This window comes from Aythya ferina, assembly GCF_964211825.1.
Source record: "Aythya ferina genome assembly, chromosome: 11".
NCBI lineage: Eukaryota > Metazoa > Chordata > Aves > Anseriformes > Anatidae > Aythya > Aythya ferina.
In genome coordinates this window covers 16,663,499-16,685,928 of record NC_140307.1, presented here as the reverse complement: position 1 = coordinate 16,685,928, position 22,430 = coordinate 16,663,499, and the positions used below count along the sequence as shown (strand labels likewise).

The 22,430-nt window shown below is 44.4% G+C and overlaps 1 protein-coding gene across 6 annotated transcripts in view; it reads left to right on the top strand.

The window, feature by feature from the left end:
* TJP1 (tight junction protein 1) overlaps nt 1-22,430 on the top strand; it is a 159,631-nt gene that overhangs the window by 80,517 nt on the left and 56,684 nt on the right. Inside the window, exon 1 of one of the 6 annotated variants that reach the window (XM_084531664.1) lies at nt 1,399-1,596. The exons of the other annotated variants lie outside the window; for them this stretch is intronic. Coding sequence (XP_084387790.1) covers nt 1,564-1,596 — 33 coding nt within the window. The 5' untranslated portion in view covers nt 1,399-1,563. Of the gene's footprint in view, nt 1-1,398; nt 1,597-22,430 lie in introns of those variants that run through there. 6 annotated transcript variants of the gene reach the window in all.

Below are 22,430 nucleotides of genomic sequence, written 5' to 3'. Positions count from 1 at the left end.
TTTTTTCCTTCGTCTTTTTCTGTCTCCCCAGTCTTTCTCCCAGAACTCGCAGAAGTATTTTCTTTCCTGTGGCCCCTCTCATTTCAGCATCCACCTCCACCTCCCTGTCTTTGCACTCCCTGTGGTCCTCTTTCATTCCCTGGCCTCACACCTCCTCGGTTTCAGGTCTTTGATGTGTGCTTTCCTCTTGCCCAGACGGCAGCGTTGCCCCCATCCATGCTCAAGATGGAAAGGAGGGATTAGGAGCCTGCTCATTCTCAGGTCACTCTCCCCTCATGCCCTCGATGAGTTTCTTTTCGTGTCTCGACACCTTGAAATCTTCCCCCTCCTTCCTGTTGTGATCTCAGCCTTTTCCTTCCTGCCTCCTCTGACAATTACGCATGTGATGTGGTAATAAAAAATGTCACATTCCTCCTTCAGTGTGTGTAGATAGATTTAAGAAAAATCTGAGGCTTAGTTACTTCTCGCAGTGACCAAATAATAATAATAATAATAAAAAAAGAGCAATGGAGTTTTTGTGTCAGGGTCAGCTGAGGAGCTTTGGCAGAAGGCAGTGCTACAGCAGAGAATTCCCCTGGGGACCAGTGTGTCCGGAGCAATGTGTGGCCGCTGGGCTCTGGGGACAAGGCAGGGTGCTGGGGCACTGCAGGAGCATTCGGGTGCCACAGGGCCGGGATGGTGCTGCCCAAACTGGTGTGCACTGGGGCGCTGAGGCCATGCTGGCGTGTGCCTGGGAGAGGGCTGGCACGGCCCTGTCTCCCCGGGAGAGGGAAGGCCACGGTGGCCTTTGCTGCTCCGTGCCGCGTCCTCCTTGCTGCAGCTGAGGAGGTGGCCTTCCTTCCCCCTCGGTTTCGGGCTGCTGCCTTGGGAATAAGCTTCAGCTATTTCCTGGAATAGGAATTTGTTTATTTTCAAAGGAGAACAAACATAAAACTCATACAGAAGCCTCGGGTAGGGCGTTCCTTTGCGAAGCAGTGATTGGGATCACCACATTGTTGCCTCCTTAGGAACTCGGCTGCGCGCGAAGGCAGCGTGGAGGGAGCCCTGCAGCAGCTGGGGGCACCTACAGAGTAAAACTGCAGATCCGAGGCCCTGACACCGGGCTCCACAGCCACCAGTGTCCCGCAGCGGCCGGGCAGCGTGCGGTGCTGCAGCTCGGGGGGGTTTCTCCTCACGCCCTGCCCGGCACCGCGCCTGCTGCTGCTGCTGCTGCTGCTCCTGCTGCCAGGCCGGGCTGAGGGGCCGGGGCCGCGGGGACACCCCGGGCACCCTCAACTGAGCCCCAGCAGCCGGGCGCTTTGCTCAAACTTGAGGCTCCTTCCTCCTCCTCCTCCTCCTCCTCCTCCTCCTCCTGCTGCTGCTCCTCCTGCTGCTGCCCCTTTCCCCGCCCCTTCCCTCGCCGCCCGCCTCTCCCCTCCTCTTCCTCCTCCTCCTCCTCCCTGTTCCCGGCCGTGGGATGTTTATCCGGGCAGCCGTGTGAGGCGGCGGCGAGTTTCTCTCCCCCGCTCTGGGCACTGGCGGGCGCAGCACTCGGCTCCGGGGGGGGAGAGAGAAGGACACAAAATGTCCGCCAGGGCCGCGGCCGCTTCCACCAAGGTGAGGGGCTGCGCCGGGGGGCTCCAGCCCGAGAGGGGCCCGGGCCGGGCCGGGGGCGGCGGGGAGCGGCGGCGGAGCGCTCGGGGCCGTGCGGGCGAGGCCGTGCCCCTGCCCTTTTGTCTGGGGCCGCCACGAGGGGGGGAGCGGGGAGGACCGGGCCGGGCTCTGCCGGTGAGGGGAGGCGAAGGGCGGCTCTCCGCGGCCAGCCGAAGGCGCAGGTGCAGGCTGCGGGTGTGCGCCCTGCCTGCCCTGCCCTGCCCTGCCCTGCCCTGCCTGCACCGCCCCCGGGACGCCCAACAGGTCCTGGCCGTGGGACGGGAGGGCTGCTCGGGGCCCGGCTGGGGTTGATCGTGGAGCTGGTTCCCGGCGAGCACACCGGCTGCAGAGCGCTGCCTGGGCTGTCCCTGCATGCTGGCGGGCAGGTATCGGCGCTTAGAGAAGCGATTCGCTTCATATAATGCTTCAAACTGGTGATATCGCATAGCTACGGAGAAAACATACTACTTCTTACCCCGTTTAAATGCGTTTTTATTAATAACGAACACAAAAATGAAGATGTGCCGCTCCCTGCTAGAATGATCCTTTAGCGTTGGAATCCTACCGCGCGAGGCATTGTGAGGAGTCGCGGCGGCCTGAAGCTTGCAGGTGGCTGTCCTGTGTGCGATGGGGGAGCGGGGGTCCCACCTGTGGGACAAAACATCCTCCGGAAACCTAGCTGCCTGCTGAGCTCCTGGAGAAAGGCACGTGTGCCTGCGCTGCCTTACGAAAGAAAAAAACTAAAGACCAAAGTATTATCTATTTTCATTTTAATCTTATACTGGTGTAAAATTGGAAGTTGCGTCTTCCCAGAGCAGCTGCCCGAAACTTCTTCCAGGTCTTCGTCATGTTAAATTGGCCCTGTGAGCATGTGTGCATGTATACAATAACAGCCCAAGTAATTATGCTGAAAGATATGTTAATTTAAGAATGCTGCAAAACACAGCCTCCCTCTGGTTTAACTCTACACTGGTGTATTTTCAGACTTGATAAAAATCATGTCTTTGAAGCAGCATTTCTTTCAGAAAAACATCAGGTTTATAAGTTCTCTGTTTTTGACTTAAGCTCATACAATCGGTAATAACTTTCTGTTGAAATTATTTCCCTTCTTTTTCATCTTAATTTGTCAAACAACACTTTCCAAGACTCTCATACATACAGTTCACATTAATTTCCTTGCCATAATGCCAGTGGATGGGCAGTGTACTTTCTTCTTCAGCTATTAATTCCTGGCTGCTCTTTGTATGGTTTTAATAAGGGCAGATAAGGGGGCAGGGGTGGATTATAAATATTTCAGAAATACTAGAATATTGCAGGACTTCGGTGTTCAAGTTTCAGGTCTTGTTTCCTTCACACACCTCTTCAGACATGGTGTCCAGTTTCTCATTTTGGTGGGTATAGCGCATTAAAACCAAGCGTGTGGGTGTTTATCTCATAATAGGAGTTTTACTTAACATACTTGTTAGCTTCTGAGGCGTTGTGTCTGTGTCTGTCTTGGCACACTTGACCAGAAGAGAACTCAATTTTTTTCTTAGCTTAGTAATTCCTCATTTGTACATGCGGGTATCTTGGCTGGTATTACTGTGTTATGCCCTATTATTAACAGTGTTTCTGCTGCCTTCTGCTCCCTCTGTTTTGGTTACTTGACTTTTTCCCAGCTATGCCCTAAAAGAATGTGTTTTTATTAAGGTTTTAAATATTTGCTGTAGCTGTTGGTAGTATACAATAGAAAATGGTGAGCAAAAGGAAATCGTGCTCGCAGTCTAATCTAGCGGTGGCTGTGACTGCAAAATGTAGGGGGCCTAATCTGCTCTGATGCCTTTTTGAACAATACTAATGGATGCCGTGGGGACGGCTGTGTCAGGGCATTAGTAACGAGATAGAAAGCTTTCCACCTTTAAGCTGAGGGCTCGAACGCTGTCTGTGCTGTTGTTTAAAAAGGAGGAAAAATGTTTCTTAGTAGTAAATATGGGGAAAGGGCTTCTTGAGTCGTTGACTTCTTTTAATGCTGAACCTCGGTTTGACTTCCTTTTAGTTTTTAAATATTCTTTCACAGAGAATGTTTCCAATTCTTTCACTTCACTCTGTTAATTCTTGGATTTTGTTTGCCCTAGATGTATTTCCAGCTAGCTATTACCTGCTGCTTTGGTGAGAAGTTGGTCGCATTAACAGCCCAAGGCTCGCAGACTGCGAGGACTCTGGTTCCTCTGCTGTAGGGAATTGCCTGTGGTTCCTGGAAATGCTGCTCAGTGGTCTACCCCAAATTCTGACTGGAGATTGCAGTGATTCTTTCCTTTGTGGAGAATATATGGGCGGGCTTGTAAAGTGTGACTTAATGAAGTGCTGCTACCTGTGAAGTAGCTAGGTTTTGGAACAGTATCTTGTTTTTTCCCATTTGAGTTTGTATGAACACTTGAATGTTAGATCAGTACTCGGGAGTTGAGTGAGATTCAGTGTAACAATAAAGAAAGAAATTTAGAAAATCCAAACCCATGTGGAGAACTAACACCAAGTAGTAGAAATAAGCTGAGTTGTTTAATCACGGGGACTTATCTTCTACTTTAAGAAAACTCCTGCAAATTAACTGCATTTAGTTGTGATACTGTTTCTTTAAGTTGTATTTGGACCTGAGAAAATATTTCCTGAAAATAGTATGTAAAAAAAAAAAAAAAAGATTATTCAGGTAATACATTACATTAACTGATGCAGTATATAAAGACTATAGGTAACTTCAGTTATCAGGTGGAGCTGAGGTGCTTTTTTCAGTGTGATGTTTGTCCTGATGAGAGAAGAGCTGCAAACTCCATGCTCTGTACGTCGTTATGAAGTATGTTTTGGAGCTGGCTTCTAGTCTAACATGCAGGATGCTGATTAATGTAAACAGATTGAAATCTGACTGTGCCTGGGAGCTGGTTTTACTTTTTATAGGGTGGAAAATCAGTAAACCCTTATCAGCGACCAGCTAACTAATCTTTGTTTCAAGGAAAACATCTGGCCAGTGGGTTGTACTTCATAGGTACTTGAGGGCGCACACTGTACTGCTACTCACATACTATGGGAATGGGTTTGGGGCCTACCTCTGGGGAAAAAAAAAAAAAAGGCTCAAAACAAGGCACTTTGCTTTGAATTGGTGCTAGGAGTTGTGAGTGGCCTTTAAGGCTGAGTATGTCCACGTGGATACTAAAACATAACCATCATGATTGAAACTTTTTGATATGAGGACTCGTTGAAATGCGTGATAAGAAGTCCTTAGCTCAGGTATTCAACTGAAAACAGAATTATAATTAATGGTGAGCTATTCTAGCTTTGATCGGTGCTAAATACTTTGTTCTTATTACTTGAAAGATAATATGTAAGTAGCAACTATTTCAGTTAAAAGCACTCATCCAGAAGAGTTTCTTCCAAAGTGGGTGATGTTGAGGCCAAGGGCCCAAAGGTTTTGTGCGTTTTGCTACAGGCCGTGCCAACAAGCTTGCTGGATGGAATAGGATCCTCTCTTTGGTTTTGTTCCCCCATCCCGTAGATCTAAGAGGCAAAGTGATGCCTGGCAGAGGGAGGAAAGCTGGTTACGTGAGGGCTGCAAAGCCATACGTGTCTCCATGTGAAATTAGTCTCAGCTTTTGGTTTGTTAACAATTTCTAAATGTTTGAGTTAATGGGTAGGATTTGAATTCATAGCTTGTTTATAAGTTTATAGGATGCTTGAAGTTATGTAATCTGTACAGCAAACTACCCTCTGGTTAAGAAAGACATCAGTCATTTATATCCCTTGAATTTTTCCTGGTCGTAGTATAAATGCAGCAGAAATTCATATAGAACTGTGTTCAATGTTTTCTCAGGCAAATAATGTTACTAATGACTTCTTCAGTGAACGTACCAATTAACAAACAGCCACAGGGAAGCCTCAAAATGAATCCCATGCTTCTGTGCTGTGTATGTATGATGAGTCCAAAAAGTCTTGAAATGAAAACATTATCTTCTTCTGTTTTAGGGGCAGATTTTTCAGATACGCGCTTCACATTCAAAACTAGGAGGGGTGTTTTTGTTACGAGGAGCTGTGTTGTACTCAAGGAAGGGCCTGAGCAAGCAGAGGAGAACATTCATTTGAATGCTGGAAGGTCTGGTGTGGGTCCTGCAGATCCTGCAGAGCAGCAAGCGCTGCCAGGGTCACAAGGGTGCTGACTTGTCCTGGGACACTGAAGTCTGCCTCTCTTGTCCATGGATTTTCCTGCTGTGGTGGATCTAGGTAAATCCGAAGCCACAGGCCCTGTGGTCTGCTGGAGCTCTGTAGCTGGATGGGCTGATGCAGGGGTGGGAACTGCCCCCGTGTGCCCAGGACTGGGTGCTTTCCTCACATCTGCTCTCCCTGGTTCAGCAGCATCCTCCGTAAGTCTTCAGAGCTGTTTCTAGCCCTTGCACGTGGAGACTTATTTAGGTTATGTGTATTTAGGAATATTAAACACTTTGTGGGTGCTAAAAATTTAAATCTTGCCTTTGCATTAAAAAAAAAAAAAAAAAAAGTATTGATATTCTCAAGGGTATTTAGTAATCTCTAACAGGATTCTTGTTTCCTAATCCGTTGTAAACAGATGTTCTAGCCTTTTGTGGTGGAGGAGGATAGCCTAAATTCAATAACGTGATAGCAGTAGGGAGCACTGATAGATGGAGAAGTTCCTGTAATTGAGCAAACTGTTGAGTTACCATTCTGGCCTGGATAACTCGCTGTGGGGTGTTGTTATGGCTAGTTTCACGCAGCCGAGGAAGCAATACCAGAACTGGGTGCTGTCCCTCCCACCCGCACATACACCAAGCACCGACCTGCTAAAAATAGCCAGCAGGCAGAAGTAGGCAGCTTCTTTGATTTGCAGTCCCGAGCCTTTTTCCAGTAAGCACTGCAGGGAAGAACAATCTCCTGTCTTCCTCCCCTCCGCCTTTTACATTAAGGGCTTCCTTAGAAAATATTTTCTTCCACCCCTCCTAAACCAGTCAGTAATTAGTTCTCAGCGCACGATCCCGTGGGATTGCACAGCCTGTTTCTTGCCGGGTTTGAATGGGGTCCAGTAACCGTGCCTTCCCCTCTGCCCCACTGGGTCAGCAGTCGCTTAACAAATAGCTCTATTTCTTTACTCGCACTGAGTAGAAATTGTTCTGTGCCGCTGCGGAGAGGATATGATTGTCCAAATTGCATTTAAAAACACGTCAGGATTTAGATTAATTTTCCATGTGAATATTTCATAATGGGATCATCATACGTGCACTGGGAGATAGTGGCGCACAGTGGGAACTAGTATGAAATTACTCTATTTTAAATTAATATTTGATTTGTTCTTTCAGCAGGCTTTTTTTTTATGGACTATCTATAGAACAGGACATGCAGTAGATGAGCTCCCTGTGGCAAAATTCAAGTAAATTGCTAGTGTTTATCGGATACGTATTTGTGCAGAAACCGAAGTTAACTGCAAGTAGCAACCTTAAGAAACTATTAGTACGACAGCATCAATGCAGATGAGATTGCATACACTCTTCAGGTGTAAAGAAGAGTCTTCAGTTTAATGTATGAGTTGGTTATGCACCGGTATGATAGTTGGTGTACAAGCTCACATATGTCATATTAAGCAGTGTTTCTTTTTGTACTTCAGTGTTGTAAGCTTTCCCCGTCACACATGTGAATCTGATGTGTTTTCTTCTGAATGGCTGCGCAGTCTGAGAGAATGTATTGTAGTCTTCAGAACACGTGGGCTGGGCTTTAGCTTGGATTTGCCCTCACCATCATGTGTGTCCAGCTTTCTTTTGAGTAGTCTTCAAGCTGGGGCATTGCTAGCACTTCCTTGCTCCCTTTGTAGGTGTTGGTCTTGGTTGGTCAGTTGGAATGGCTACAGAAGCTCTTCTCCAACTCTCCTGTTTGTTAATAGCAGAAAAAAAGGGGTCAGGGAAGCACTGCAGCGCTTTGGAGGGTATGGTTGAGCTTTTGGACGTAACTCTTTAGGGATAGCTTGTCTGGCTGAAGGACCATGCTGTGCCAGTTCCTGCCAGCCCTGTTCCTTACCCTCCTGTGCACTGGAACACTGTTGCTGCAGCATTCATGACTTGGGTGTACTTGTTATGGAGCTGGATACAATGAAAATTGTGAAGAAGAATTGACTTGTTGGTGAAGAAACAATGTTGAATTTCACGTATAGTTATTAAAGGGAAGTAATAACATTAAATTATAACTAGAGGCAGTAACATAATGAAACAGATTGTGAAATCTGAACAGTGATGTCAGGTTTTCATTACGTACGCTATGAACAGTGGCAACACAACTATGCAACAGGGTTGACCTGCCATTCATACGGTACAGTAAAATGATTTAAAAGACGATTTTAGGTCTTAAAGGATGGAAGACTTAGACGGGTTTTTATTCTTATTGAAAACATAATTATTGGCTTCAATCACACAAAGTTGTCTCCAACAGAATGCAGCAACTTAAATTACTGTGACTGCAGAACTCCAGGGGAACTCCGGGACTCCAGAAGTAACTTTAAAGGTGTTACTTGGCCACCTGTGATCAAACAATTGTCCAGTTGTAGCTAATATGGGATCAGAATAGTACCTGGAGCTAAGTATGCCAGGTATTGTTCATCCCAACAAATTCCAACGCTTGTTATAAATCTGTAATTCCTGTTCATTTTAGATGGCTGGCTTACCCGAAATTAAGTCTGGGAGAAGGCTAGAGCACGTTAACCCTGTCAGTGTAGGGTGTTTGCTTAAAAACTGGACCTTGCTTGATCCTGCCTTGTTCCTATATGTTATTTGGAACAACTTTCTTTTGCATATGAATATCCCTGCATAAAGTGGTTTTCCAGAATAGCATTAGGTGGAAAAGCCTGTAAATGTGGACTCCTTGAGATAGTATTTCTAGTGGATATTAAGGCCTTGAAGCGAAGCTTGAAGGCATGGCTTTTGGACAAAAGAACTTTGTTTCCTTCAAAATTGAAATTAAGTTGTGGAAAGTGATTGGCCATCACGCACAGGATAAACCCCTCTGTTAATAACACAGCTATGCGGGAATAGAAATTCCTGGACGGTAATCTCATATGAGAGAACTAAATTGACTTCTTTTTTTTTATGTATGCCCCCTATGGATAATGTGGACTGCATTAATGCTCCCAAAATGGAGAGTATTTAGCTAAAGAAAATGAGAGAGGTCTGCAGTTTATAAACAGCCCCGTAATGGCTTGAACCAAGAGTTTGTTTCATCTGAGGTGGGCACCGTGCTGTAGATGCACTCTGTAGAGCATCGGCGTATTTTTCCCGTGGTCGTGCATGGAGTTGATTGTAATCACATTGTTGGTAGTTAGAGGGTGAATGTCCCCCGCAGCTGCCAAGGAAACAGCTGAGTTTTAAATCAGTAAACATTGTTTGAATACCCCGTCAGTATGCAACTCTGAAAGATTTAGTCTGTCATACTCATATTACAGCTATCGGCCCTCAAATTTTACATTTCTCACATGCAGTGTTACTGGTGAGACTGGAAAAATAAGGATCATTTATCTGGAAGGTTGTAAGTAGTCTACAAAATGTCACGTTGGGGGCAGTTCGGAGGCTTTCTGACCATACGCCACGAGCTCTATCGGAGTTTTTTGTTTACACTGTGGTCAGCAGCAGGTCTGCAAATCTTCTCTAAAGACAGCGTCAGCCAGCACGGTGTTACCTTCTGAGCTCCTTGGCAAGGGAGCCGTACGTATCATTTCAGAGCCCCTCTCCCCAGGTCCATCCGATAAAATCTCCTGGCAGAATATTGCCTTTGCCACTTGTTCTTTCTTAGACATCTGAAACAGAAAGTGCTTGCAGCAGCGTGTGCTGCTTCGTGGCAGAGCCAAGAACGGCTGTGGCAGGTGAATTGGTCTTCACAAGCGAGGAGGATTCAGAAAGCAGTAGCCAGCATATCCCTAGCTGCTGTAGTACTGTCGTGTCCTCTAAGAATTAGGAGGGGGAAGGTGGAACAGGCAGATCTCTGCAGTGCCTCATGTTGCTAGAATTCCAGTATCTTCCAAATGAGAAGTTGGCATCTCGTTTCTCTAGTGAACTTTAACCAGAGAGAAGTGAGTAATGTGCCAGAGATGTCTGGTTATATCTTAATTGCACTTGCTTACTTTTTTTTTTTTTTTTGGGGGGGGTGGGGGTGGGGTGGGGTGGGGTGGGTTGTGCAAGTTTCTATTGGTAAGCCAAGTGAAAGAACTATGATAAGAGCGGAAGGAACTGTAGGAAGAATACAGTCAGGGAGAGACATAAGTTAGGGAAGAAAGAGTCAAAGGCACGCAGACAGGAAGCTTTTCATCCTTAGTCACTCCTCTTTCTTGCCTCTACCCTCCCCAGCAAAGAAATGAAAACCTTAGCACAAATGCTAAGGTGTCTGGACTTCCCAAGTAATTACAGTGAAACCTTATGTTGGATGACTAAGCCTTACTCACAGAATTGTCTCATCAAGACTGACTGAATAGCTGCATTTAAAGCTTGCTATTAAAAAAAAAAAAAAAAAAAAAGATGATAGTATCACACACAGGCTCTGAAAGAACCATAGTAAGAACTTCAATGTGTTGCTGAAATCGCAGCAGTATTATATCACGGATCTGTCATGCTAGCTCATATGCTTATTACTGCTTTCTGTAAGAGAGCTGAAGGCAACTGATGAGGAGAAAAAAATAAAATACTACAGACTCCTTTAAATGTTAAAAGCAAACGAAGGACGGTTTGAAGGACACTGGGATTCTACACAGAATTCGAGGTAAGGCTTTCCAGAGCAAGTAGGAGGTATTTCAGAGCCTCCTCTAGACACTTTTAAGTATGTGAAGTTTGGATGAGAAATAATCCCTGCCTGTAGTGCTTTGTGTGAACTTGACTGTAGCACATGACAGTAAATAAAATACTCCTGAAACGCGTCTAGCACTCATCCTGTCCTGAACTGCATTTGCAATTAGCAGAAGTCATCAGGCACTGATAGGGATGTTCCTCTTCAGTCAGAATGTTCACCTGAATGTATTCCCGAGTACGTGGGAAAGGGCAGCACCGTGAGTATAGTGATAATTTGGTAAACTACTTGCTTGTAGATGTGTATCTGTTTTTCTGTAAGCCTTGGGTAGATAGCCAACAAAGCAAGCATAACCTCCGAGTCCTTCATCATGGTGGTTTAACTGTTAGTTTAGATAGGACCTGAATTGCACACGGGGCAAACCAAAGAGCTCACTTTTGTGAGAACACCGCTGTTTGCAGGGGCAGGAGGCACTATCCTAATGCCCACAGCTGTGCCAAGTCTGACGGTGTGAGTGACTTCAAAAGTTAGTCAGTTTCTGTGGAACAGAAACCTCTTCTGGTCAGAGGCATGCTCTGGCTTAAGGGAAGTCCTGCTGTGTTTTTCTGCCCCCTGGCTGGAAGAGGCAGGAAGGGGGCGGTGGTTCAGAAGCTGGTTCAGAAGCACTTGCTTTCTCAGGGTGCCCTGCTCCTCCAGAGGAGATGGGATGCCACCCCTGCAGGTTGGAGGTGCAACCAGACCCTCTGTGAACAACGGCAGTATTTGTAATGAAATGTTGCAAATGTGATTTTTCTTTGCCTGTGTTTGTCAGCTTCATCAAATACCTTTTTCCTGCTCTCCTTTTACTAGGGAGGAACAGAGGGGGGACATTGTATGCTGAGAAGAGCTGCAAATAGGATTGAAAATTAATGTAAGGCCTGATAATTCCCTTTTCCTTCTCTTCTTGCCAGGTTAATTCCTCGCACACATGTGCACGCGTGTCCCAGTTTCTCTCCTGGTATGCTGTTCCCAGGACCCTGTTCCATTCTGCGTCCTGGGTGTTTTTTATTTAAATTCACCATCTGAAATACAAGGTGATGTAATAAGTGCCTTGTTCCAAACGAAGCCTTGTAATTCTCGTCTGATGGCTGGCTGTCAGAAGGGATTGCGAGGTGAAAATTGACATAGACGCAAGCGTGTGCTTGGATCTTTAAAGAAATCTCTTTGCCTTTGAGGGTATGTAAGTCTGAATGATTCATCTGAAATACGCCAATGCTAACTTGAAGGTTTTCTTAGTCGCTGCATTGTCTGCAGTGTGTAAATGCCTCTTTATCTCGGGAAGATGTGTAAACAATAGTAAGAAGGCAGGCGCTGGCAGCTGCTGAGGTCATTGTCCCCCGCAATGACCACTGGCCTGCCTCTTCTGCTTATTTTCCCCCACTGCTACGGGGACACCAAAATAGTTGGATCGTAGCTCATGTTAGGGCTATCTTTGTGACTGTATGCTTCGTGCTGTTGCCAGCACCGTGGGGTTGCTTTAAATGCAGGCAGAAAGGAGATGGCTCATAAACGTGAATGGCAGGCTTCTGCAGCGTGCGTTTTGTTAGGCTGAACGAAGTGCTTCAACCAGCTCCTCTGCAGATCAAACATACCTCAAATAGCTGGTAACAATAAAAATACTTGAAATGAGAGGAAGCAGTCAGAAATGCTGTTTTTTTTGTGTTTTTTTTTTTTTTTTTTTCCCCTCCCCCTTTTTACGACTGAATTAACTAGGAACTTTTACGGCAGTCTTTACATCTGTCACTGTTATTCCCTCCCTAACTCACTGTGCATGAAGAGCACGGGGTCTCGTAGTGCAGAGTAGCAGAAATAGATGTGCAGGGGTGAAGTAAGCAGGCATGGGACGGGAGAACTAAACCAGGTGGCGAGCTGCGCTGGCAGATAGCTGCTGTGTGAGCCGGGGGTCGGGTGGGTGTGCTTCGTGCCACGCTGCATGGCGTGGCAGGAGAGAGATGCCTGGAGCAAACGTTGCACTGAAATAGTTCCAGTCTTACTGAGCCCTGATTAGGCTGTCATCTAATTTAGTTTTGATCTTGTGAGGTAGATAGGCTTAGGGAGTCTTCTTTTTTTTTTTTTTTTTTTTTTGGTTCTGTCCTGGGAAGATCTGTGAGTAAAGCTGGTGACCGGCTTGCTTTACCGCAAGTCAATTGTTCAGGGTCTTCATAGCTGGCTGTAAGCATTTATCTTCTTTCTTACAGAAAAATACTGCTTTTCAAATGGAAGTAGGAATTCAGAATGAAATTGGGGTTTGCTTTTAATTTCTGGGACAGGACTTTTTAATTTATTCATGAAATTTTCAATACAGAAACAAGCTAAATCTAATTTTCTGTTTAAAAAAAAAAGTTTGCAACACTTGTGTAAAAATAAATAAATAAATAAATCTCAGACAACATAGCTGTACTTGAAAATAGTGTGGGCTGTTAGAAAGTTTGTGAGTAGCTTCAGTTTCTTTGTGGTGGAAGAGGAGATGTGTCCATGTGTTCAAGTTCCATTATTTCTGACTTGTGCGTTACTCCGTGTTTCCTGGCTATCCTGAAAATCCAAGCATTAGTGTGCAGCTGACCAAAACATAATACCAAAAATCTGTCTTTGCTGTCCTAGCCCTTGAAGCAATGTAATTATGTTGCTTCCAAGCGATAAGCCAAGGCAATTTAGAGAGGGCTGGAATGCCTGCACACCCTGACCTTTCAGGGCACTCGCAGCACTCCTATTATGCAGAGGCTGCCGTGGCGCTGCTCTGATGTGCTGGCCTGTCACATGCTGACTAACTTGCAGAAAGCTTTGATGCAGCTGTTTTAAAAATGCTTTTGCTGACTGATAGGCACTTAGGCTGCTGCCTGTGAACAAAGCTGGCTCTCATTCCATGCTTTTAGCCCCCCTTCCCTATAACAACACTTCTCTCCCGCTGACTCCACACACCGTTCTTATCTCGGCCAATTGTTGACTTGTCTCCGTTTAAATTGTTTTCTTGTTAATTTTCACTTCAAAAACAGTCGTGTGAGAGGCAGGGTTGGTGTGTATGGTTTATTTAGTGCTGCTGCAAACAAGCAGCCTTAGAGTTGATGTGGTGGCTTGAAAGTACGTGTGGATTAGGGGAGGGGGGAGAGTGTGTGTGTGACTGGGCAAAAGGGGGAGGGAAAGGCTTAAAAAAACAATGGTCTTTTATTTGTGATAGCCAATGCAGAGGAAAATAGTTCTCAGAAATGTAGCACGTGTCATGTTGAGGTCTGAGATCGGGTGTCTTGATTGGAAGGGCACGAGGAAGGGAAGAAGCTGAGAAGCGGAGGCTGTCTGCTGTGCACGATGCTTAAGGACCATCATATGTGGTAACTGTAATGCCAGCAGCTTCTGCAGCGTTAGAAGCAGGACTTGAACAGGAATAGGAAATTTTTCAGTTTAATCTCTTTGTTTAGTTTCATCAATAATTGCTATATGGGATAGTGCCTGAGTTGCACTTCCAGGAAGAGGAAAAACGATGGCAGCATGCTGAACTGCTCAGTTCCAGCAGCCTGGCTAGAACATGACACGGACAGACTGCGTTCTGAGGACACTGTGATCGAACTGAAAGTGAGGGTGCCGGATGTTTGCATGAGTTGCAAGTCTCATCCAAGCCAGCCTGTACAGTCAGAAGCATCATAGCTCGTTACCAGCGACAGCCCAAGGTGACCAATGCACAGTTTAACCTTTGACTCCACAGAAAGTATTGATACTGAGCCTTTTCTGCTGAGAAATGGCAAGCCTAGTCAGACCTCACTGATTCTGTAGATGTGTATCGTGTGAAGTTTCAAGTCATTTTAAGGCTTGAACTTCTGTGCAGCATGGCATCGTTCTCCGCCTGGAGAGGTGGTGGTGGCTGCAGGCATTCCCCTGTGTATTCCCTCGTGTTCACTGCCCTCCCAGTAACTTGGAGGTATGGACAAACAGTGCTTAGCAGCCCTTGAAGCAGTAGTGTAGGTCCAGGAATAAGCAGCTGGTGTGTTTAAATCTGCTTTTGCTATTTAGCTCAGTAGCATACGGTGACAGCACACTTACCTTTGGTGCTGTAATGCATTGTACCTGCTACAGCACATCTCCAGAGGACAGAGCAGGGAATGGACTTAGAGCAGGAAATGAACACTGTAATTCTGTAGTATTTTCTAGTTTTCTGGGGAAAAGACTGTTTGTAATCGTTAGTAGAACAAGAAAGCTTGTTCCTTGTGTGTACTCAAATGGCTTCGTTGTTACTCTCATTTCCTATAAAGGAAATACGGGAAACACTGACTTTGTTCAATGTTTGTTAACATGGTTCATCTTAAATGGCATAGTGAGGCAAAAAAAGACGCATTAGTACATCTGTTGATAACGTTACCATATCTTTAGAGGATTAAATTTCGAAAGGAATGACTCTGAAGGTAAAGTGATAAAAATTTAGGGAAAAGATGCAGCTAAATCAATGGACTAGTAGAAGCAGTACAGTTGAAAGTGTTGTCACTGCATGTAATTTTTTTCTGGAAATTAACACAACTTCCATGACTATGCAGGTACGAATATTGAATCAGTTGTGCTTTGAAAATGCTTTTTCTGTTCAATTCTGATTTTATTCTAATGGAGGAAAGACTGCACTACAACTATTTTTTGGAAGTATTGCTGCCTTTCTCATGCCTTCATTCTGAATAATCCTGTCACTGCTCTTTATCCTTACCTCTTCAGACTTCAGGATTTATTTTTTTTATTTTTTTATTTTATTAAGATTTTTTCTAGTTTAAATAGCTTCTCTGGAGTTGAGTGTTTAGAAATAGTTTGGAGTAAGCATGTGTCTACATTGTCTCAAACTGAATATGCAGGAAGGGTTTTGGTTATATCAGCTGTCAGCAGCACCAGAGATTCCTGCAGCAGGGTCAGGTCTCTCCCGATGGTGGTTCTTGCTGTATTCAAGGGCTCTCCATAGGAATACCCGTGCTGTCTGTCTGAAGGCATGAAATGTTTCTACACTGAAATGAAATACACATTCATTTGGGAGAGGAGTCTTAGGGAAATCTACGTTTCTGCTTCTGTTACAGTCAGGTTGGCAGCATGTAATTCTGTAGTTCTTAGGACAAATGGAAAGAGATTGTATTACTGCTGAGCTGCAGCCTGGGAAGGGAGGGGAGATTCGATTACAGATGGGCTTAGGAAGATCCTAAGTAGCCTTTGTGGTGTTGTTAAATTTGTTAATAGTTAGATAACTGCTGGCCAAAGCATTTAAAATGCAGGCTGTCTTTACTCACTCTGTTTAATTACAAAAGGATACTAGAAGAGAGAAGCAGCTGCTGGACTGGAAGAATAGGGAACAGCAATATTTATTGCTTTGGGCAGATCCCCATTTGCTCTGGACTGCTTTTCTTGTGTTTTTCTTTCCTTTTCACAAAGCCAGTGTGTTGTGGGCAGGATGTGATTCTGGGAATTCACTTTTCTGTTTGTTTTGCTTATTTAATGTTTTGCTTATTTAATTTTCGGATGCTTCAATGCATAGTGGTACCTATTTCCATCAGTGGCAGTGAGGTCTTGTAAATGATTGTCTATCCTGGTAGCTCTAATTGGTGGGCCTCTGCCCTGAACAGTTCACATGCTAAATGTCTGCAAAATAGTGTAATTAGATTAAATGTAATTGTTTTCTTAGCTTGCATTTTAACCTAGGTGTTTATCTTATTTCAATATCACATCAGAGCATGCTTTCACCTTTTTTGCACTGTAAATACTTCATCTTAAAATACTTTGAATAACTTAGTGGTTTTTATCTTGAAGAGTGTCCTTTTTTTTTTTTTTTTTTTTTTTAATGGGAGAGATTTTTGCTTCCTGCTGAAACAAGTGGTTGGCAGAGATGATGGAGTAGCTTGCTGCAGCTAAAAGGGAGATGTGACAAGTTGGTCTTCCTCACCCCCATCCTTGGCTGACCTCTAAAAACTCTACTTCATGTCACTGCTTTGAGTTTAAAAAGGTTTTCTATGCTCTTCATTGCTGTTTATTTCCCTTGTCAGTTTACTAAGATGAACCAGCTGACTGAGGGGTCAGGCAGCAGAACGAGTGCTAAAAAGGGTATGAAATAGCATATGTACAAGTGTTGCCTCTTCCAGAGTGCTGACTGCTGAGACAATAGAGCTGTTATGCCAAATCATATCTGAGTGAAAGCCTTACTGAGGCTTCAGCCTACACGCCACAGCTTTTTGACTCCTAATTTCCCTTCCCAGTTGAGGCTCTTGGCCAGCCTTCCTGATGAAAGGAGCGGGCTCACCCTGGCCTCGCACACCAGTGATGTAGTTTGAGACCATCCACTTCTCTGGGGATTGTTTTGTAGGAAATTTTCATCAGCTGAAGGATATGTGGCATCAGCTCTGAAATGGAAACTTAAAGTCTTTCCGTGTATCTGAATTTTAACCTCATCTATTTCAGAATGACAGCATGTTACCTGTGTTGGTGTAGGTGCATTACCCAGTGGCAGGAGGTGACAGGCATTTTGCCTTGGCTTCAACACCGAGAATCTCTTCACAAGAGGGAGACAGTTGCTCACAGCTTGTTTGTGGACTATTCTCAGTAGTAAGGTTTGTTCAGAAGGCAGGTAATAAATAATATTTACCTTGTGTTGTGTTGTCCCACTTGGTTTTTACCACCTGCAGTCCTGCCTGATGCAATGTGTTGGCTGGAGGGCTGGCACTCCATCGGTGTTGTTCTTCGGTAATATTGTTCTGGGTCGTGATTGCGCCAAGGAATGCAGGGTGGGGCCTCAGTTCAACTTCTGTTTTCTAAATGGCTTAACTAGATAAGGAATGTGGGGTAATGGGTATTTTTTAAGGTCACTTCTGTTTGAGTACTTTAAGAAAAAAGTTTTTATAGTAGTATCTGTGGGGTGGTTCTACAGTGGTTGATATGTTTCCAGTACCTAGTAGGTACACACATTTTTTTCTTCCCCATGTTGCAGTTGGCCTTGTGCGCTGAACCTGATGCTTGTCTGGTGATGTGGTGATCCCGTTCATCTCAGTAATACATTAGAAGGCTATTCATTCATTTTTGGGGTTTTGGGGAGCTGAATTGTTTCCTGGAAAGTTCTGAGAAACGCAGGACATCTTGTGATGCTGCTGAACTGTTAGGGCAGCTAACTCCCATTCTGTACAATCCCCAGAGTGGTTACTCATGTCTGAAGACCAATTTTGTCAGTCAATTCCTCTTCGTAGTGGTTTGGTTTTGTTTTTCTAACCTGAGTGCAGTTCTGAAGCCTTGAGTAAGGGCTATAGAGGTGTTGATCTGCTGACTAATAAGGAGTTGCTAGACTGAAACAGGGGTATTTCTCAAAGCAGCTGTTTCTTTCCTGAGCTGTTTCTTTACTGATTTCCAGTCCCATCTTCAGATTTCTGTGAGGACTCCCATCACAGTTTGCAGAGGACAAAGAAGTTACAGAGTAGAACTTCATAAAATTTCCCTTCCGGTTTCTGTGTTCTAATTTACCTTGTGTTATGGGAGACACACAAACAGGGCGTTTACCTTGTTTAACAAAGTTATTGCAAACTCCTACTGAAATCTGTCTTCAAGTGTGCAGCTGATTTTGTACGGCAAGGATAGCTTTATCAGTGTTTAAAAACTCTGGAATAAAAGCCTCAGTGTTATAAATAGGATGTGCATTTTCCCTAGCCAATTGTGTAAAAACCAGATAATAAATCAAGCTTGGATATGGGACAGAAAAGAACTACTCCAGTGAAAAGGAACTAGACAACTATATAATTACTCAAACGTTTGGATTTTCAGGTTTTCTTTAGGTTGTCTTTGGAAGTTGAAGGTAACAGCTTCTCCTGTACCCAAATTGGACTATGGTTCGCTTTCCAAATTAGGAAATCACCAAGATAGAGCAGTTCCCCACCCCCCCCCAAGTTTAACCTTTCTTAAGTTCCTTTATCTTAGTAAAAGCCAGCTGTAATAGTGCTGCCTGGGCACATGAGCAGTCTCTGCTGTAGAAATGCTCTTCATGGATAAGAAGCCTTGGGACTTTCTGCAAAGTCATCAACTCCTCAAATTGTTTCAAAAGCCCTTAGCATTTCTTCTGCAAACCATGGCCCTCTGATAGCGTTTTCCATTGGACTGACTCATCAGACAGACTTGTCTGCTGCACTGAAGCTGAACTTCTGAGGTTTCGTACTCATTTAGTAAAGATGTTCCTTTATTTTTTAAAAATAGCTGATTGTGCAGGTTTGTAGGTGAATCAGTTGTTTCCTTCTGAGTCTGTTTCTTGCGGTCATGTAACTTGATAGCTTTTGGGGCAACAGTTGAGTGAACAGTGGCTATAGCCTAGGATAAACAGGTAATTGGCCAAAATTACGCAGACATCTCAGTTGTTAAGCAAGAGCTTATCCAGTTTCTTCTCCAGCTGGTTGGATAAATAGCTAGAATGTCACTCGTGCTTTTTCACTTCAAAAAATGTGCTGAGTAAACTAAATGGACATCTGCCCATTAAGCACAGATGGGAAATACTTGCCAAGAGGTGGGTTTGATGGGTAGCATGTCTGAGTAGTTCTGTGTAGGCGTCTGTTTTCAAAGAATTGAGATGTATTGTATTACTGAGTTGTATTTGGGTTGAGAGCTTCACAGGGTGAGAATGAAATGATCTCTTCAAACCTGTACGGATAAAGCTTCTGTGAACTGCACCAGCAGGTGTCATAGATAGTCTCTCAGTACCATTTTAAGACAATAATAGTGTAAGTACTATCAGTAGTTTAAAAGTAATGACAAGTCTCCTAAAATGTGTTTATGTGCTATATGACCTGCCAACAGAAAGCTCTCAGCGTTACGTACAGTGCCGATAGGTCTACTTTCCTTGTCAAAAATTCTTGGTGGGTGTCAGACTGCTGCCAATATATTTGCTGGGATTTATTTGCATTTCTTTAATCTTCAGTAATTTTGGTGGCTTTCTGGGTGTTTGTAGGGCGTGCAAACTCTTCTTCCACTTCTCACTTTGAAAATGTGTCTACAAAGGCAACCAAAGCTTATTTAATTATGAGCAGTACTTTTGGTTATGTTGAATGCTTTTTTTTTTTTTTTTTTTTTTTGGACCGGTAGTGACTTATGCTAAATAGTTTATTTCAGCACAGGTTAAAAGAACATGTTACCATAAACCTATTTTGGAGAGGGGAACAAACCCACGACCCCCCTAAATGTGTTATGAAACACATGCAAAGCAAGGCTGCTGAAAAGCAAAAATGCCCTGTGAGCCAGCCAGCTGTACTGCTCCACCAGCCTCAGCTTGGTTGGTTCGGGCTGACATCCGAGTGCAAACTGTAGGTACTACAATTGTGTGTGTGTGTGTGTGTTCTGGTGGTCGTGGCTTTCTTACATGAAAAACTACAATTCTGTCTTGGAGAAGGTAGGTACCCGGTTCTGGTAGTAGAAGGAAAAAGCAAGTCTTGGCCATGTGGTTGTATTGTATCCTAAAAGTAAAGGATGTGTAAATAAATCTCAAGTCCTGTTTCTGAAAATGGCTTTGAAGGCATCACAACGATCACGTTTAATGATACTGCTGCAATGATGTGTGCTATGTAGGCATGTGGAATTACCTGTTGCTTGAGATAATGACACTGAGCTGCTCTGTGCCTGATGCTCTGCCACAGCCTTCCCTCCGCTTTGCAGGAAGAAGTTAAACCCTGCAGGAACTTGCCACTCGCAAGAAGCGCTGCGGTCCCATTGGTCTCGGTGTTTAAGCACATTAAGTGTATGCGTCAACCTGCAGTGTTGATATGATACTGCTTTTGTTGGCTTTGGCCTTCTGAGAGTAAATATTGCTCAGGAACACTGACAGCTGAGCTGACGGGGCACTCAGGCTGGAGGATGGAGAAGGAAGTGGTTCCAGAGCTCTCGGGAAGTGAAGGATGAAATAGGTGGTGATCAACATAATGGGCTGGTTAAGGGCTGACATACACAGAGCAAGGAAAACTAAACAACTTGCTGTGCTGTCGTACACAGTTTCCTAAAATATTTCAAGTAGTTTACATGTGAAGAAAAATGGAAACAGTATGGTCTGTATTTGCTCCTGGAAACTCAATGTTTGCTTTCTTTCTGACATCTGTTTCTTCCAAAATCATCTCTATGTAGCTAAATGATGACCCTGATTTACTTGCGGTGTAGTTGCAGTATGTAAAGCAGAGGTGGAATGGAAACAGAGCTGCAAAGCGTACTTCTTCTGTCTCATCTCTTAACAACTTACAGTTCTTCTAATAAAGAAGTCACATAGCAATCCTAAAATTATACTGCTGGTTTATTGAGACTCAGAAAAGACCACATGTCACAAAAATGACCTTCTGGATCCTTGACTTGTAGATACCAAAAGCCACGTGTGATTACTTTACTGTGAACTGATTGGAGTTAACGTGCAATGACGTGTGAACAAATGTATTCAGAGGAGAAAAATGCAGCGATGTGGGATTGCTGTTTTCTGTCTTCTGTACTTGATTGCAAACTTTGTCACTCTTCAATGACTTTGTACTTTTTTGACAATTAAAGCCCTAACTTCCTTGAAAACATGAGGTTTAGTAAGGTAAAAGATGAGGGAAACTTCAACTTCAAGCTAAACTTCAATTAAACTTGCACTACTTATTTCCCCTGGTCTATAACCTTTGTCACTTGCTTAGAACTGCATTCAGAATGTACCAGTTGAGCAGAGCTGCTTTCTGTGCCACGAAGAGGAAAGGGTGCTGGCACACTAAGGGGTGAGCTGAAGGCTGTGTCAACTCCCTTCTGCTCTGGTTTGCAAACCCCCATGTCATGCTGTTACAGTTTTGACCCTTGTAGTTCTGAAGTACAGTCACAACTGCTCAAAAAGGGAGAGTTCTGCCCTGTGTGATACTTACCAAGTCCGAAGCCCATAATTTTAAAATTTGGTTCCTGGTAGTTAAAGAGGCAATTCTGGTAGAAGCGGAATGAATGTTTTAAAACAGCCCCCGTCATTTCCGCCTGCAGAGTTCGCTCGCCTGTTTGGGAATGTGCATTCCAGGCTGCTGATGGATGGGCACCATGCTGCTTGGAGCAGGAACGTCATCCTGCACCCTCGATATGCTCTTGGTCTTAATGTGCAGTGTGTAAGTTGTGGAAAAAGCAGCTACACTGCTGCGTGTTCAGAGCTGCTGGGGAGGAGGGGGCAGCTTGTTCTACCTTGGGATTTAGATCCGCACTGACAGGGGCTTTGTGACCGCTTTGAAGGTTATCTTTTGGTTTCTGGGGGTTTTAAGCATCTGAGGCTTAAAGCAAGTGAGACTTTTTTTTTTTTTAAGGTAGTTAAGTGATGGATTGTGATCTTTAGTTACTTCTGCTTTTTGTTGTTACTTGAAGTGCTAAATTTTGGAAACAGAAGACCACAGAGAAAAGGCCTTGGAGTCATCTGAAAAACAGTCATTTTTAGTAGTTGCTTACTCTGCAAGTTTAGAAAGTTTTGTGAGTTTGACATAAAATGCTGTCTGGCAAATGAGCTACAGTGGTCAGAAGGCCTGAAAGGCCACCAAATGGCACTGGAGGAGATGTTTCTGAAGCGAGCCCTTCTGCTGTCTGGGTGGGCAGTCAGCGTGCTGCAAGGCTTCTCCCTTCCCCTGCTTTGATGTGCAAGTAAGAAGGAAAAGGTCCTGGCTGTAAGTCCGTGGGGTGGGATTGGAAAAAGCATGGTGGTTATGTACATCCAAATATTTTCAGAGTTTAATTGGAAGCCTGTGTAAAGCCTCTGGCCCACAAATTACTCTGTCATTTGGTTCTAGAAGCTGTAGCCAATGTCTCTTCTACCCTGGCTTCGGGAAGGGAAGAGAAGGGGATGGGTTGGTGTCTTCTGAGGCAGCGAGTGCAGAACAGCTGTAGTGGTTCTTCAGCCTGGCATTCGTGGCACTTCGCAGGGATCTGGAGTGGGAGTAGCGCTGCAGTCCCCAACAAGGAGAAAATCCAAACCTCCCAAACCCAGGAAGCTGCTGCTGACAAAGGGTTTGCTTTTTTTT